At 37.1% G+C, this 17,882-nt stretch overlaps 2 protein-coding genes across 7 annotated transcripts in view; one reads left to right on the forward strand and one right to left on the reverse strand.

The window, feature by feature from the left end:
* alg6 (ALG6 alpha-1,3-glucosyltransferase) lies at nucleotides 1-12,696 on the forward strand. Its single transcript, XM_079459582.1, has 14 exons — nucleotides 1-240; nucleotides 440-524; nucleotides 656-745; nucleotides 842-930; nucleotides 1,326-1,408; nucleotides 1,498-1,562; nucleotides 1,745-1,930; nucleotides 3,283-3,418; nucleotides 6,556-6,641; nucleotides 7,995-8,079; nucleotides 8,162-8,232; nucleotides 9,890-9,958; nucleotides 10,952-11,147; nucleotides 11,761-12,696. The coding sequence occupies exons 1-14, from the start codon at nucleotides 159-161 to the stop codon at nucleotides 11,953-11,955; spliced, it is 1,518 nt and encodes a 505-aa protein (XP_079315708.1). The 5' UTR covers nucleotides 1-158; the 3' UTR covers nucleotides 11,956-12,696.
* itgb3bp (integrin subunit beta 3 binding protein) overlaps nucleotides 12,416-17,882 on the reverse strand; it is a 9,507-nt gene continuing 4,040 nt past the window's right edge. For 2 of the 6 annotated variants that reach the window (XM_079459587.1, XM_079459586.1), the window contains exons 8-9: nucleotides 14,748-14,796; nucleotides 12,470-13,442 (exon numbers count right to left, since the gene is read on the reverse strand). In XM_079459587.1, the coding sequence (XP_079315713.1) occupies nucleotides 13,436-13,442; nucleotides 14,748-14,796 (56 nt within the window). In that variant the 3' untranslated portion in view covers nucleotides 12,470-13,435. Of the gene's footprint in view, nucleotides 13,443-14,747; nucleotides 14,797-17,882 lie in introns of all 6 variants that reach the window. The other 4 variants (XM_079459585.1, XM_079459588.1, XM_079459584.1 and 1 more) reach the window with 3 other exon arrangements.

Raw genomic sequence — 17,882 nt, forward strand, 5'->3', positions numbered from 1 at the left:
GAATGATGTCATCAACGCGCGCCACTCACGTCGCGCTGCTGACGCGTTGTTTCAGGAAGTGGAGCTTAGTCGATTCGGCTCTGTGGAAAAACATGACAGACGATGAAGACTAAGGTTCTAAATATTTTTTAAACCAAAGGTCTTGAAGGGTCACAGATATGGAGAGCTGGAGCCTTATTTCACTATGCGTGTTGTTGGGTTTAACGGCGAGGTGGGCTGTGTCTATGAACTCCTATTCAGGTTGGTTTTCAGTGAAATAAGTTACCGGTATCTGTTGTAATAAACTTCAACAACAGAAGAGAATCAAGGATCGACTCGTGTATATGTACATAATAAATGTCAACATGGTTCAAATCACAGTCAAGGGGAACAGACATAAGTTGTTAAAATGTGATATTATGACATGTGAAGTGATGAAATTCAATGTAATTTAATATAGGTGCACATAAACCGCCGATGTTCGGAGACTATGAAGCACAGAGACACTGGCAAGAAGTGACCTACAATCTACCTGTTCACGAATGGTTAGTCCCAGATTTTCTTCTATGGCCATGAGTGTAAACATTGGTGAAAGTGAATCTTTCCTTTGTTATAACCACCATCATTACAATATTTGCCTCGATGTGATGCCTAATATTTATTTTCTCCTCCCAAGGTACTTTAATACTACAAACAATGACTTGAACTACTGGGGGCTTGACTATCCTCCACTGACAGCCTATCATAGTCTAATGTGTGCATATGTGTAAGTTGGATTTTGTATTGTACATTATTCACAAAAGCGTCTTTTGGAAAACAATATGGCTGCACAAGTTTATATTGCATATGTGTTTTTCTATAGAGCGAAACTGCTTAATCCTGAATGGGTGGAACTGCATGCATCTAGAGGTTATGAAAGTCACTCTCATAAGTTGTTCATGAGGGCAACAGGTAGGAATTGACTTATATTATTAACAGTTTTTTAATAATTAACTATTTATTTCATTTAATCACGTAGATGACACTTTTGGGGAGATTTTAGGCATTTAAACCCCAAGTACTATGTGTAGTTTTAAAAGGATGTAAACTGAATGGTCTGTGTTATCTTGTACCATAACGGCGTACATCATATATAGCCTACACAAGTTAAAAGCATGTTCGCCAGAGGAGATCTAAATTATTATTTTGCATGAAGGCCAAGACCACTGCCATCTTACAGTAAATTGTAAATGTAGGCCTCTGGCCATTAAATACAGTCATGTCTGGTTTAACTTATTTGCTTTTATTTTCTTTGGACACAAATAAATATTCACACATTTGCCTTCACTACCCCCCCCCCATCCAAGTTCTTTTTGCAGATGTTTTGATCTACATTCCAGCTGTTTTGCTTTACTGCTTTTACCTTTGTGTTGGGTCCCCAAAACAAAAGGTAACTAAATAGTTAGCCTTCCGTTTTTCAAGTTGTTGTCATGTTTTCAATCATTAAGAAGGTCACATTGTTTCTTTGCATTCTTATAGGTTGCCACAGCTCTATGCATCCTTCTCTATCCAGGACTTTTACTAATTGACTATGGCCATTTTCAGTATCCTTTTCTTTAATTCTGCTTCGGTATTTATTATTAGCCTTTGCACAATTTATTTGTCATGCCTACAGTCAAATTTAGTGCTAAAATAGTGAACCTTTTTTGCGCAATAAACAATATGCTGGTGTTTACCTCGCACAGTTAACATTAATTAAAATGTACTTCTTTAACTGGATTTTCAGATATAACAGTGTGAGCTTGGGCCTGGCCCTATGGGGCATTTTGGGACTCGGTTTGGGCTGGGACGTGTTTGGTTCCTTGGCTTTTACCTTAGCTCTTAATTACAAGCAAATGGAATTGTACCACTCACTGCCTTTCTTCTGCTTCCTCCTGGGAAAATGTATCAAACAGGGCTTGACTGGTCGAGGGTGAGTCTTATGTGTTGTTATATTAAAATGTTATCTTAGTGGTTATGTGTTTAAAACAATCCAGAAGGCACGTTCCAGAGATTCCAGAAGGCACGTTACAAGATTCACAATTGTTTTATTTGTCAGTTATATGGGGAATATACAACCAGCAGTGACATTTAGGTCAGGTCAGCTTCAAAGAATATTCTTGAGAATATTTAAATATATTTAACCCTGTGAATTTTGTTTAAACAACTAAAAAAGGCCAGTGGTGGACCACGGCACGGATGTGTCAAAAATCTTTGTTACTTTTTATTTTATATTCTAAAGAGGAATTGCGGGCATTAAAATGGTATGCAACATGCTATGAATAGTCCATACGTAATTTCAAATATCAGCATGTTTATATGGTACTCCGTGCAAGCACTCTTCTCATTGCTGCCTTGCATTTGTTTATTTAGTAACAATGTACCAAGGGCATGTGGAGGCAAATGTGTTGGTGGATTAGTTGGCCTGGGAAGTGACATGTCCAGATGACTCCGTGGCCATGCCTGACCCTCCCTGCAATGCTTGTGCGTGCAACTGTATATCTACAGCTAAGAGGTGTTAGCAGCTCCAATATAACAACTGAAAAACTGTGAAGATATGTAGAGTCTCTACGCAAGTAGTCAAGAGTCTTGTTGCGATTTACAACACATTAATCATGAAGAAATTGATCCGAGTAACTGCAGTAGGAATGTTAATAGCAATTCTAGTAATGTAACTGTAATTTTAACACTTAAGAAGATATTTTGAAGAATGATGTTAACTGGCCCCCATTCACTCGCATTGGTTTTGTGTCCAGTGCCAGTGCTGTTTGGGTACCTCCTTTCTTCAAAATATCTGCTTTTGTGTTCTGTGGAAGACAGACAGTCATTACATTTGGGTGAACTATCACTTTCAATGAGATTAAGAGCCAGTAGTATAGAAAAAGCTATTATAGTACTGTATATTAGAGATCATGTGAGTAACAGAATGCTGCTAGCTATTATTGAATGAATCATCAATGCCTAATACAACATACCTGGGAATATAGGGAATTTACAATTGGCATTACTGTACCCCAAAAGTGTCAAAATAAGGCCCAGGTACTATGAGATAACGTCCAGCGAAACAAATGCAAAGAGTTATGGTAGATAATAAACTGTATTGTAAATATGTTTTAGATTTTACACTTAGCAGACGTCTTTATCTAATGCCACTTACAAGAATAAGGATACAATGACGCAATTTATCATAGGGAGGCAATAAATTCTCTTTTCAACCATTCCAAACAAACCATTCCACAACTATAGTATATTGTGCTGAATGTTTTACTTTTTGTGTATATCCAGATTTTTACTGTTGGCCAAGATCTCATTGACTGTACTGGTGACCTTTGCCCTATGCTGGCTGCCCTTTTTGAGCAACCCACAACAACCTTTGGAGATTTTTCATCGCCTTTTTCCAATTGGCCGTGGACTGTTTGAGGTATGTGCATCATCATAAACCATATATAGCCATACCACTTCAGATCCACCTAAATAGCTTCCTTTATACTGATTGGATACTATCAATGCCAGTGTAACCGATAATTTGCCATGTTTACTAATATTTGAAATATTCAATTGTGCTTAATGACTTTTTTGTTATTAGATTTATTCATTATCTAATCAATATTTTTATTACTACACTATATCTGTATAGTACTGTACTATGTCATATTTACACATATGGGTATCATATTGTGAGGTTAAGTTGGGAAAGGTGGTAAAATCTATGAAAATCAGCCTTATTTGCTGCTTAAGGATTGGGTTTTTACACATAACGGTATGATACTTGTGATGCTTATTCAGCTCTGTGCTTTGCCTGTTAAAACATTTCCAATGCAGAGACCAGAGCTTGGAAATGCCCTTGAAATCCTTATCCACATGCATTAGATTTATCTATGAATGCATGCATGAATGCATAAATACACTGTTGCCATATTATTTCAATGCAGATGTATGCATTGACACAATCCCTTTAAACTGTAACAGTGTGTTAAATTCAGGCTCTTTTCGTTGATACTAAAGCAAGGAAGAACAACTCGGTGCTTTTGCAATCACATCTATCTATATTCATATAGTCTCAATAAAAGACCCCTTGTCTCTAGAGCAGGATTTATCCTCTAGATCTGATTAGTAAACAAAGGGATCAAGTTGAGTTTATTGGAAAACCAGAGCTCTGTCCAATGCATTGTCCAAAGCCAGGTCTCATCTCCCGTGTAAGTCAATACCAAAACGCATTGTACGTGTACAGCGGCTCGCTTTTGAAACGTATTCGAAACTCTCTTGTTAGAGAGACATGAGCCGTGCCGTGTTGTGAGAAGTAATTGAAAATCCTGGGGGCGGCTCAGGGCTCAGAATATATCATGCTTTTGCTTGACATGAGGCTAACATAATACACAAGGTGTGAGTAATTCTAACCTAGAGCCTTGAGCATTTGTGCTGAAGGGAGTGCTAAGCAAGTCTTGGCTGCTGCTCGGAGGTCTGCTAGCTTGCATTTGACAAGGAACGCTAAAGCTAGGTAACATTTAGCCGAGAGCATGTGTTTAAATACGCGGGTTAGCACTTGAGAAGGATTCTGGGAGGGCACGTGTACTGGGTGGAAGTTCAGGACAAACCCCTGACATTTATTTAAGTTTCTAATTATTTACATATGATTGAAACATACAGCTGCGGAAAGAAATAGGAGTTTTGACCGGTTTCTACAGTTTGCAAATAAATACAAATAGAAAAAATATTTTTGTTAGAAATTTGGGCGAAATATTTTTTGTAGTAGCTTACAGAGAAAATAGTTTTACCTAAACGCATACCTATAAATAGCAATCTGAAATGTTCTTTTAAATGGTCTCTTAATTTTTATTCCTCCGCTGTGTATTCTCAGACAATCAAATACAAAATACATTTTTAATACAAATTAATATTGCTATACTAATACTGATAGTATGAATTTTATTAATAAAAATATGATAAATAATAGATTTATTGTTAAAAAGAAATTATTTACAAAATATGCAGATACTAGGTTTCAGAAGGACAGTGGCAATATACTTTCATATGCTTAGTATAATTTTTTTAAACATTTGTATTGTTAAAACAACCATTTGAAAAGGATTGTATTATTTATTTTCATTTTATACCTTTATACCATTATATACCTTTATTGCCCTAAAAAATCTGCTACTAAGAGCATTAGACCAGCGTTTACAAATAAACAGTATCAAATCAAAAACCTCAAAACCCAGGATGAATTACTAACCCAGTGTAAAGTATGAACAGTGTGCAACAAGATATCCCTGGATTACATTTACCCAGGGTTTAGAATGGCACCATCTTGAGATATCCAGAGATATCCACTCTGGAAGTTTTTTCAAGTGCACCAATAGAATTGGTTTTATGCGCTTGCAGTTAGAATGACTGAATCCTCTGGGCTAGCTCATCCTCAGCTGTAGTGTCCACTCGTACATAAACACAGCTGTGAATAGCAGCAGCTGTGTTTTCCAGGACCGAGCAGAATGCCGAGTTTCTCAGAGGCAGACTTGAAACTTTCATATCATGTCCTGATTCCACTGTTGCACAACTGCTAAAGGCCACCAGTCTTTGAGGAATCACATTGCGGTACCCCGGCGGAAAGGTCAAGGGGCACTCCTAGCGGATCGGTCTCCTAAGGAGCAATTCGGTCAGTGGCAAAACTTCACAATCTTTGCTAGCTGGCTGCCGGTATAAATGCACTTGGCATGCAGTTAGCAAGTCATAAGATTAGCATCATGCGTTTAACCCCGTGTCTGTAAGTTTACAAATAAGTGCATAGCTTTTTTGACATCCCGGTTCCTTGACGGGGTAATTTATGAGCGTGCAATACTTCACCCTTGCCCTTTGTACAAATGCCCACCAAGAATGCCCACAGGAATTTTTATTGCACTTTCAGTCGGGAAATGATTACTCTGAGTAATGTTACTTATGTGCTTTCTCTTCAAAAGTCACATGCCATTTAAAGACGCTTACCTTATTAGTCCGTACTAATTTTGTAAGCATGATCATGAATCTTTTTAGGGTTATTTCGGAAAAATTGTAATATTTGGCTACAACATTTTACTGTAACGTATTTGGTGTTGTTGTGAACAACTGTGTGGGCGACATTGTATTTGTGATATCGCTAACAAATATTACAGTGTGCCTGAGATGTGAACGACACGTGTGTTCAACACGACCCAGTGGTTGATGATTTTAGAAACAAATATATTCCAAAAGGCATTTATTTATTATCAATATGATACATTTGTAATATTGAATATTTAGCTACCACCAGAGATCAAATCAATAATTATGAGGTCAAACCATTTTTTTATTACATTCTTCATTTGACTCTTCCACTTCCGTGAACTCCCACATGCATGAACTGTTACTGAATCTAGGTTTTAGGTCTCAACCTAAAATGAGAGTGACACCCTTGATTTACACCAATTTAAACAACTGTTTATAAAGAACGGAAAACTGATAGCGTGTGTATCATTCGTTCTCATTGTGTCATTCTGTCCGGAGCGCATTAGTGTGGTGACTTTGACAGCATGTGTTTGTTGACAGGATAAAGTGGCTAACACATGGTGCAGCTTGAATGTGCTGATAAAGATCAAGACCCTGCTGTCTAGAGAGACTCAGCTGTTCCTCAGGTAATCCTTCACCAGCCATTTACCCACCACCCTCACTTTTGTCTCCGTATGTATCTCCTCCTATCATGCAGCCTCTTTCAATCTACCAAGTTTGCAAAACACATCTCATTATAATGGAGACCACAGGGGGATTATGGGTAGTTAATGATATCTGAGATTTTGTGACTAACAATATGCGGACGCTAATCTGCAGGTGCAAGGGCTTGGTTAAGATTATTTATTTGAATATTCCAGTCGTAGTTTACGGCAATCTGTTAGTGAGTTTTCAATCTGCAGGGTAAATCATTATTTTTTTCATATTTAAAACAAAAATGTCATATTTCAAATTTAGCATAAAATAGGTTGATAGTACATTAAAGCTGCAATCTATCATTTTTGCATATCTATTGCCATCTCTGTTTGAAATATAAAATTGCAGGTTACTTTACGTATTTATCTTTAAGTATGTTATAAAAACAACTGACATTTCCTGCCAAGTCTGACCCGACATTATTTTACGTACTTGCTCAAAAACACATTTGTTTATTTTTAAGATAAAAAGTTTTACGGATTGCAGCTTTAAGCATTATTGCCTTTTTTGTTTGGAAAAGTAAAAATACGAGCAAGGCACCTTCGGAAAACTTCGGCAAGCACTGGTCAAACAAAAAGCATCATATGTTAAAATGTTCTCTTTTATTAAAAATCGAGGTATCATGGCTCGCGTGATGGACTAAACTTGAATTTCTTGAAGAATTTCAGGCCTCAACTCAGAGTTTTATAGATATTATTATTTTGAAAATTATGTTTTTATGTCATTGTGTAATTGGCTTAGTTGACTAATTGCTCAAAAGTTTTTTGAGACTTTTCAGATTTTTGGAGTTTAGTGCACGGATTTCGTATACATTTTTCACTTATTTAAAATTTGGAAATTTTAATAGTCTGTTGCCACAAGTGATAATTTGCAATTGCGCCTATTGGAAAATGTAGATTAGTCACTACACTAGTCAGTACAAAGTCTTGAGTTGAGCCCTGAAATCTTTTCAGTTTGAAAAGGAGGGTCCTCAGACCCACCCCGTGTTTGGCCATTCCAACCACCTTTCCTTTAAGACAGTGATGATTGAGGGGTTAAAGTCCTTCTGTGAGTGCTGTGCCAGTATTTCATGCATTTCCCGCATGCTGGGATCTTTCTTGTTTACCGTGAGGATGTATAAAAAGATCAGGCAGCCGCGTCCTCTGGTTCCATGGGATAGATTACGGGTTTGGCAACAGGGGCTCTTGATCGTATTTCTTCACTCTGTTTGTGTGTATAGTAAATCTTTTATTAATACATATATGTATCCAACTTAATTGTTTGCTTGTTTGTTATTCTTGCAGTTTTGCGCTCACTGTTTTGTTCATCATGCCTTCATCAATAAAACTGTTGTTCAGACCAACTCTGTGGCAGTTTAAGCTCGCCTTGGTAAGTGGTGTCATGGTTGTGTTGGCCTGTGACAGGGTTTGTATTTTTGACCACTGACGCTCCCAGTCTGTTTTTAATGTAGGTTAACTCCTCCCTGGCGTTCTACCTCTTCTCCTTCCAAGTCCACGAGAAGTCCATACTTCTAGCAGCCTTGTAAGCAAATGAAAATAATTAATACTACTTAATCCAAGAACATGCACACCGAAATCACATACTGTGGCAGTATGTCCTGAATTAGATGAAGTACCTATTTATGACAGTTAAAATAGTTTATTCTTTATAGAATGTGTGAGTGCAGTATGCATACATTTTGGACATACTATTGTACATCTGCTATCTTTTCTTTGTCATCTGACTTGTATGTTCGTTCACCCCGTGACAGGGGTTTTCAAATTTTATTGTCTGCCGCACCCCTATGACCTAAAACCCCCCTGACAGGTACTCCCCATGAAGTAAATATTTCAATAATTTAATGGCAAATTTGCACGTTGCTTTATAAGTAGAATTTTACATCACTATTGTTATCTCTAAACATTTCTTTGCGACTTAATTTTTGCAACATGTATTTGCACTGGTAGACATTCAGTGTACCTCACGAACCCCCAGCAATTCCCTTGTGAACCACCAGGGGTTCGCGAACCCCAGTTTGGGAACCCTGACCTATGACAACAATGCATAAATAATTCATTTGACAGTCAAGATTATTGTAGTTTAATGAAACTAAACATTTCTGTTAATTGAAATAATAAAATATCAGTCGAAATATAATTTGTAAATGTTTAACTGAATAAAAGGAGAAACGTTCCATTAGCGATAAACTGAAATAAGTTGAGGCACTAAAAATATTAACTGAATATACTGTCTAATATACTAACAACTAAAACTAAACTTAAATAAATGAAACTTTTATCACAATGTAAAAAATATACAAATAAATCAAATGTATTTAAAATATTTATAAAATGAGCATGAAAAACTACATTCTAATAAAACTACAATAAACTGAAAGCAAAACTACAATAACGCTGTTGATAAATTATAAAAATGTAGTTTTTTTCAAACAATTGCAATTTAACCACAAGAAATTACAATTACACTTGAAAAGAGTCACCCGGCTCAATGTTTTCAGTATTTTAATTTTCTTTTGTTTATTACATTTATTAGGTCTTCAGCTCCGTAGCTTAATTAAATAGAAAAGTTTCCATACTGAGAAATCTCCCGAAGCAGTAAATCATATGGGTATTTCTCAAATATAGTTTTCTGCATATTGAGGTTTTGAACATAATATGCATTATGCATGCTGATTTTCACCCACTATATAGTATGAAAGTATGTGATTTTGGATGCAGAGACGGTCAGAAATGTAAATATTTTGTGACAACAAAAATATACAACACAATAGTTTATTGTCTATACGAAGTGTGTCGTTTCAAAACATTGCTCTGTTTGTTTGGGCAGTCAGACACATGAATTACTGTCTCAACCAATGATGTGAGTTTAGAGGCGGTACTACCTAATTTGCAAGGAAAGCAAATTTAAGGAAAGGCCTGTAGGAGTGTTTGGAAATGCTTAAAAAATAATGTTTGGATATAATTATTCCAAAAATTGCTATTTTGTTTGGTGCTGTTGAAATCACACACTCCATCCATACAGTTATTCATTATTCACAATGGTGTCTTTAGGATACTTTGTTTATTCCTGTATGACTGCAACAAAATAATCCAATATGTACATGCACACAAAAATATCTAATAATAGTATTGACTTCACATATCTGCATTGTCTCAAAAGTCATCATCGTGTTTTATAGGCCGGTTTGCCTCGTCATCGATGAAATACCTCTGATTGCCATTTGGTTTCTTCTAACGTCGACTTTCAGGTAAGATAGCAAGCGATCTTTTACTTTATTAAAATGATTGTACTATATAAATAAGTTCATGGCAAAGATAGCAACAAGATCAGCAAAGAAATAGCGAGAGGAAGTGTAGTAGCTGGTAGGGGAGTCCCAGCTGTCGAAACTAATTGTTGTGTGCATGGTTTAGTGTAAGGATATCACTGGCTTACATGACATTGCCCACATACCATTAAACCAAAGACCTCTGTGTATAAGCACAGCCCACCATTCTCTGCAATCATACCGCTCGCTTCCACAAATACAGATTTAATGCTGCATATTTATGTTTTCTTGCGGAAGACATGAAGCTCTTTGTTATGGAAGATAATTGGATTATATTCTATGACAGAGTAATTGTTCCATCACTAGGAAATGTATACGCATAAGCATACAGAGACAAAACATTGCCACAATCTTCTATTCCCCAAACACACACCATTAATTTCAAGGCTTTTTTTTAACTAATTATGGCGAAATGATGTGCCATCAAAATTCACAGCTCGTATTGTTTTGCTTCGCCATGAGCTGTTCTGCTTACACAAAGATTGTTTTATTGTCAAGGCACTTGCTAAATGGCAGAATGTTTTCTAATAGGATAAGGTCGGTACGCAAGTTATTGTTTTTCAGATAGGTGCCTAAGAAACAGCTCCATTTGACAGTTTACTTCTAGGTTTAATTGTAGTTGAATATTGTATCATCATTTCTTATGTATAATACTGCACAATAAATAAATATAAATGTTTTTATGCTTTTACTGTTTTATTTTTAAGTTTCTTTTTTAAGCATCTTTGTCCAAAAAATATATAAAGACAGAAATAGAAAGATTTTGTATTATAGCTGTTAAAAATATGTACTTTTTTCAGTTTAAAATAGCTAGTAGTATGCCAGTACAAAATAACTGCAGTGTTTTGTGAAAGATAGGATCAGGATACTGCTTGTATTTCTTATGTCCTAAGTCTTTTTTGTTATTCTCCTTAGCATGCTCCCCCTGCTGTTGAAGGACGGCCTTCTGCTGCCCTACGTAGTGACCTCACTGGCGTTCCTCTTTCTGAGCCTGTATCTGCTGTCTGCTTTAGAGAGGAGTACAGATGAAGAACAAAGGCTGGGCATCTTACACAAACTCGCACAGCACTGTCTGCCTAAACTCAAACTCGGCCAGATCATTAAAGGGAAGGTAAGTTAACTCTGACAGTCACGGCCCATTACTCCACGCTACTGACATTATTGAAATGGATGCTCCTGAAGAAGTCAGCTCAGCGTACAGTCCCCACCAGAAAAATTGCCTGTAACTTTAAGATTAGTTTGACCCCTGCTCTTCTTAGCGCTTTTGAGGACTGAACGTTTCAGCAGGTCTTCGTGTGAAGACCTGCGAGACGAGGAGATGTGCTATTTACGTAGCGTGAGTCATTAACACAGGTTTGCCTAGATATATTTATTTACACAAGAGACATAAATAAGGGGGCCCTAGGATTGAGCTAGAGTTTCATAGAGGGTCGTGTTGCTCACACCAGCATTTCCACTGATCCTTCACTCCATCTGTCCTAAATAGACATGTTAATGTTTATACCTCCAAAACAGAATGGAAAATAGGTAGCAAAAAATCAGATTTTTTTATTGTTTGCATAGTTGCTTGTTTAAAAAGGATGCTCATAAACCCCAAAACCATAAATCAGTTTGGACACAACATGTAACCATATCGTATGGAGTTGCAATGCGGATAGTTACAATGCAGTGTATCTTATTGTTAACTATCTCAAATCATGTTTCTTCTCTGTTATTGTGTACAGTTCTGGTTGTCACTTGTGGCCATGGCTGGTCTGAGCTTTACAAGTGTCTGGCTGGAGCCACCGGCCAGGTTGCCCGACTTGTTTCCAGTGCTTGTATCCGTTCTCTCCTTTCTACACTTTCTGGGCTTTGTCATATATTTTAACTTCATTCAGCTGTGGGAGCCACAGAAGAAGAGTCAAAAGAAAACGAACTGAAGAGAGAACCATGACTAGGCCTGTCAAAGAGAAGACATGAAATGGGAATAGAAAATTCAATTTCGGCTTAATGAGGTTTGCTGAACTTGTTGAGAATAGTGAATCCAGTGGAAGAAGATACAGTTCTGCCTGACTTTCTCACTTGTTTACTTTAAAGGGATACTCACCCAAAAATGTAAATTCTGTCATCATTTACTCTCCTTCGAGTTCTTCCAAATCTGTATAAATGTCTTTGTTCTGATGAACACAGAGAAAAAATTATGCTTTTTACCAGACAGATTTTGCCCCCATTAGGAAAATACAATGGTAGTCAAAAGTGCCCAAGAACAGTTTGATGTCCTACATTCTTCAAAATGTCTTCTTTTGTGTTCAACAGAACAAAAAAATGATAAAGTAATTTTACTACTATGCGAATCAATGGGAGTGCAAGGTCTGTTTGGTTATAAGCATTCTTCCAAATATCTTTGTGTTTATCAGATAGGTTTGGAACAACCCGAAGGTGAGTAAATGATTACAGAATTGGGTGGAGTATCCCTTTGAGACAAATTTAGTGAGATATTGGTGTCGTGTCATTGACCAGGCAATAAGGGACCACTAGTGCTGAAAGTGTTTTATTGTAACATTTTTGATAAATTGTATGTTTTTTTTACCATATTTGTTAACATGGGTATTAGGGCTTTTCTAATGACCCAATATTGACGTTGAACAAAAGATTATGCCAAATAAATGAGTATGACTATTAGTTTCTGATCTTTCGTGTGGTAATTGAAGGAAAATATTAATTAAACACAACAAAGGTGAAAAGCCTGATGCCAAAGCTACGCATTAAAACACTTCAAATCTATAGGCTATAAAACAAAAATGATGGAAGGAGAAATATATGAAAATAATGCTGTAAAGCTGAAACACCGGCGGAAAAGTACAAGCAATCTTTTTCACCCCTCTTTGTGCGAGTTAATGACGGCCATTAAAAAAATCCATTACAACTATAAATGTTATCGGGTCACAAAGGGGCTACTGTGTTACAGCGTGCTCCAGCTCTACAGCCAAGCACACAAAACGAGAGAATGAACTGATTTCGTTGAACCGTTTTACACAAAAGACAGCAACACAAAAAAACCAAAAGGCTGATGCTAATATTGAAAAATAATATCCATCAAGATCAAATTGTTATTAGATCCTGCTGATCTTAAAACTCTCAGATTCTGTAAACTTGACGGTCAGACTTTACAGCCTACAGTTAACAGACCAAATAGATGAACCATGAGTTGTTGGGAACAAGTTCTTGTTCTTCCCAACTGCTGTCCTCTGGGTTGGATGTGACAAGTGTGTGTTTTGTTAGGTCATCTTAAGCTTTTGTCCTTCACGTGGCCTCTAGAAGTGATAAAGTGACAGTTACGTGATCCACCTTGGGCAGAAATAGGAAAATGTTTGAGTGGGCACCAGCTGCTACCCAAGTCAGACACCAAGAGAAGATTCCTCAGCGGCTGCCAAAGTAAAGAAACAGACCAACAATTAGTTTATTTTACTTCAGAACATCTTTGTGGATATTTATGTGTGTGCATTAGCTTTTTTATACCCACGCACACAAAAATGTATATATGTATCAGATATGGGTGTCTATAGATTTCTCTCTGCGTCAGTCCTAATGGGACAGTGTACCAACAATAAGAACACTATTTTGGCAGCGATGTGTATTACAGAATCAACATTTTGTCAGATTCCCAGTGAAAGGAAGGAAAAAAGCGTTCGGCGAGTGGATTCAATGTAAATATGTCTGAGATGAGATGGCAAGATGTCGGCAGCGCTGTCTCATTTTGCCTACGTTGGAAAGACTGACAGCCTCCTCAGACATCTCACCGCTTCCAGACTGACAGAATGTTCAGTGTACATCAAATACGCTGACAGAGAGCTTCAGCCTTGCCAAACGAAGATCTGTTCCATTTGCAACTGTGCACTGAATTGCATAAACAGACACAGACTACTGTGGAAAACGCACGTTGTGTGTGTCTTTGTAAATCTGTCAGATTTCAATATGCCATGTCCTTTTAAATAGACATTTAATAAGATGGCTGTAAAAATATATTGTGATAGAAAAATATGTAATATGTATTATAGAAATTGTCAATTTTTTAAAGATATGACAACAACTGCTTAATAATATTGGTTGAGCTGCCAAAACCTGACCTGCTTCAACATATAGTTAAGGTTTTTTTAGATTTAAAGCTCACTCTTAGCTTTCTTAATTCCTTAATAATAAATTTTGTATGTAAATTACAGTTTTATTTCTCTTTCTTAATTCCTTATTACTAAATTTTGTGTGTAAAATAGTTTTATTTATCTATGATAAATCCACTGTTTATTCATTTACATACAGAAGGTTTGTCAAAATATATAGTTTTGTGTTCCACAAAAGGTGTTAAATCATATTAAATGGAACATATGAAATGAAGAGTATTTTAACGATACTGATGTACTGGAAATCTTTATTGGTTCTGTCACATTTTGGTGATTATAATAATGAGGTGGGCTCTTTAATCCATGAAACAACTGTCCGGTCTCATGAAATCCCAAACCATAAGATTTGAAGATCTGCTTAAGTGTGTTGTTTGTCTACTAAAAACACGCTGTAGCAATGCCAGAGAGTACTGGGTTGTTTATAGATAGCATCTTACTGGGCCAAGTACCAAGAGTCCAGCCTTTGAAACTATTTGGTTTGATCTAAAACCCCAAATTATTGTAGAATTCAGTTACAAATGTAACAAGACAAACATTTAGAATGTCAAACATACCTTAAGATTGCCTTCAGAAATTCATAAGAGCTGCTTGTCTGTTTTAAACCTGTAAAAACAACACACATGAACAAGCACACTTTATTCTTCTAATCTTTACAGCTGGACACTACATTTCGAGTATGCATGAATATGTACATGTGTAGTCTAACTCCAGAGGCTCTTACCATATAAATCATCCCATCAGTCATGAATTTTGTAGACTACTGCAGCTGCCAGTGCTAGATGATCTAAATGCAAATGATCTGAATGCAGCTAAAATAACGTTACCTCACATTTCATTCTCCTGCAGGACACGTGTGACCAAAACACAGGATGCAGAGAACTGCTGGCTTCAACCCTCCCCACCCAAAACCTTCTAATATACAGCAGCCCTTTAATTGTGCTGGTGTTTTCCATTAAAAAGACTCAAATGTAGCCCAAACAGACCCCATTTATCCTTCAGCGGTCGAGGATTGATGTGATATTAGCAGGGTCTCTGACCCCGTCCAAGCCAAGAACCAAAAACCTATTTGTTTTATTACATTTTAAGGAATTTTTAATACAGTCCATTAAGGCTGTCTTACAAATCTCCCACGGCTCGACCCCATCTGGTGTCTGATCAATTTTTATACTGCTGATCCGCTCCCTTCCTTCTCATTTTGTCATCGCAGAATTCATATTATATAGGATTTTCTTATGGAAAACTTGCCATAAAAATCTGCTCGGACGTGTGCTGATGCGCACGCGAGGCCACCTCGCCAAGACAGAGCGCGCATTTGTTTCAGCGGTAAGCAGAACTGTTTAAATGTTATTTATTTTCATGCTCCAAACAAAATATATTGTGAAGTGCAACATTGATTTAGAACATAACAATGTCTCTGTATGAGCGTTGGAGTGGCGGAGGCAGGGCCCGATTTATGAATCCTTTGCTCAGCTCCTTTAATTGAATTTTCCAAATCTCTCGCCACACAGAAATAATCAATACCCCCGGACCAGGCGACAAACCTGCCTCAGAATTATTGCGCTCTCTCTTTTTCCATTTTGCGCTCATCAGCAACATGCGCGTGCGACGCTGTGGACTTGGTAATGCCTGAATAAGCGAGAACATTTATGGCGGGACTGATTTAAGAGAGATGGCTTCTCTAGAATGCTTGGGAAAACTTTCGCTGTCCTGGAAGAGTTTTGCGTAAACATCGTGCTAAAAGTCCCCTAAATGCGTAACAAGCTGCCATCTACCACGCTAAAGAATATGTTAAGTACCCTTTAAAATGCTCGGGGGGACCGGCTTCTGTTTGGGGCATGGATTCAGCGGTTTGCCTGTCAAAGTTAAAATATCCTTGTGGATTTTCTCAGCTGTCTTGGCGGTATCACACAGCTTGGCTTTTACATAGAGTAGTGTCATATCCTCACCGTCATGTGTCATCCGCACCGGCTCAAGTGACGCTGTGAGTATTTGCGCGAGCGGCTGAGAGCTCTAATGGCAATGATGTGTCTCTCTGAAATCCAGGGTATTAGTGATCTGTGCCAAAATCTAATGGTGTCTCGAGCGTTCTCTTACTCGGAAACTGTTTACAGACATCTTAAACTACACACGTTAACAAATGACAAATGTTGGATGTCATTTTAAAGCATCATATTGTCATCCCAGAGGGTTCTGGCCTTTCAAATACCATTCACAACTATTAGAAAAAGTAAAGTTGAACCAACATTAAAGGGAAAGTTCACCCAAAAATGTCACAACACAGCAGAAATAACAAGTTCAACCAATGCATACATTTTTGTGTGAACTGCTCCTTTAAGAAACTTTAATAATGTAATTTCAGACTTACAGGAAATACACCGAGAAAAATCATTTGATTCAGATGTCCTCTGATGCTTCCCTAAGTTTGATATCTAAAGTCTGCTTACTTAAACGTTCCATACTTAGTTGTGCTTCTGGGAAAAATGTTTATTTTACATGTACAATCACAATTCTTTCCCGGAGACGACAAGTAATTTGATTTTGTCGCACCAATCTAATTCACAAGTTTTCAATTCCCCCTCAGAAAGAGGTCTTTCATAACCAATTAAATGAAAAATATTTTCGACAAATACACATTTTGAGAACCTAAACACATTTCTTGCTCTTTGCGTACTATCTTTTCCATGTGTGTGCCCATTCCTGCTATTTTTATAAATATTGCTACATTGTAAGGATACTAATTGTGCCTCATTAAAAAACTAAGTATTCAGCATACTGAAAAAAATCTGACCTGCAAAGTTCAATTTAAAAATAAATGTTTTAGTCCTGCTTTGATGACAACATACACAATCCTGATGATACTTGTTTGTCCAGTATGATTTGAGGAGGTTTCAAAAAGTAACATCATGTGAGCTGCAATGAAAGCAAGAAAATCTGACCTTTCCTTGGCTAAAGTATAAATAATATAAATAATTTAGAATGAAGACTTAAGGTTTGTAATAAGCTCTTAATGTAGACATCTGAACCCCACACTAAAAGTCTATGGTACATCAATGTCCACTATGGTAAACGTGTCATATTCCTTTGTGGCCTTGACAATGTAAAAACTGTGCTGTACTGTTGTCGTTCTCCACATTTGTAATTATCACGCTTCGCCTTGTGATCAGAATCGTGACATTCCTTTGGTGTCGAACTCCGAGCAACATATACACAGAGGTTCTTTAGTGCGACTAATTAAAACAATTTCAGGCGACCTTATCTTAAAAACATGCTGAACTTCATCACAATCCGACCATTGAGTCGCAACAAATCACCATTGTGCGACTGAATCACAAGTCCAGCTTTGCTGGGGGCAGAATGTGTGCTTGAAATAATCTAATTAATTCAGTCCCATGAAGACGAGTTCTTGGTTGTTTGTGTTAGAAAAATGCAATATTTTTCTTAGAAAGAGAACCCTTTATATTTGCCGAGATCATAACAAATGTCTATGAACGCGCTGCATTCAAAAGCCAAATCTCAACTCAAAAGTCTCATGAGACAGAGACAAAAAACTTGAACGGTGCTTGAAATCAATCCCGACTCGCATAAGCGTAACACAAAATGTTTTCTTTCTTAGCCTCTTTCAAGTAAAGCAACAGGGTCACAATCATCATACTGTAATTGGAATCAATTCAATACGGGACATAACTTAT

Source organism: Barbatula barbatula (genome assembly GCF_947034865.1).
Source record: "Barbatula barbatula genome assembly, chromosome: 7".
Lineage (NCBI taxonomy): Eukaryota > Metazoa > Chordata > Actinopteri > Cypriniformes > Nemacheilidae > Barbatula > Barbatula barbatula.

What these genes read in the sequence shown, in the direction of transcription:
- alg6 (XM_079459582.1), top strand. Translation starts at nt 159, where the DNA reads ATGGAGAGCTGGAGCCTTATTTCACTATGCGTGTTGTTGGGTTTAACG. An exon ending in GTTGTTCATGAGGGCAACAG is followed by an intron (nt 931 to 1,325) that starts GTAGGAATTGAC and finishes CCCCCATCCAAG; the next exon opens with TTCTTTTTGCAGATGTTTTG. An exon ending in TCCATACTTCTAGCAGCCTT is followed by an intron (nt 8,233 to 9,889) that starts GTAAGCAAATGA and finishes CGTGTTTTATAG; the next exon opens with GCCGGTTTGCCTCGTCATCG.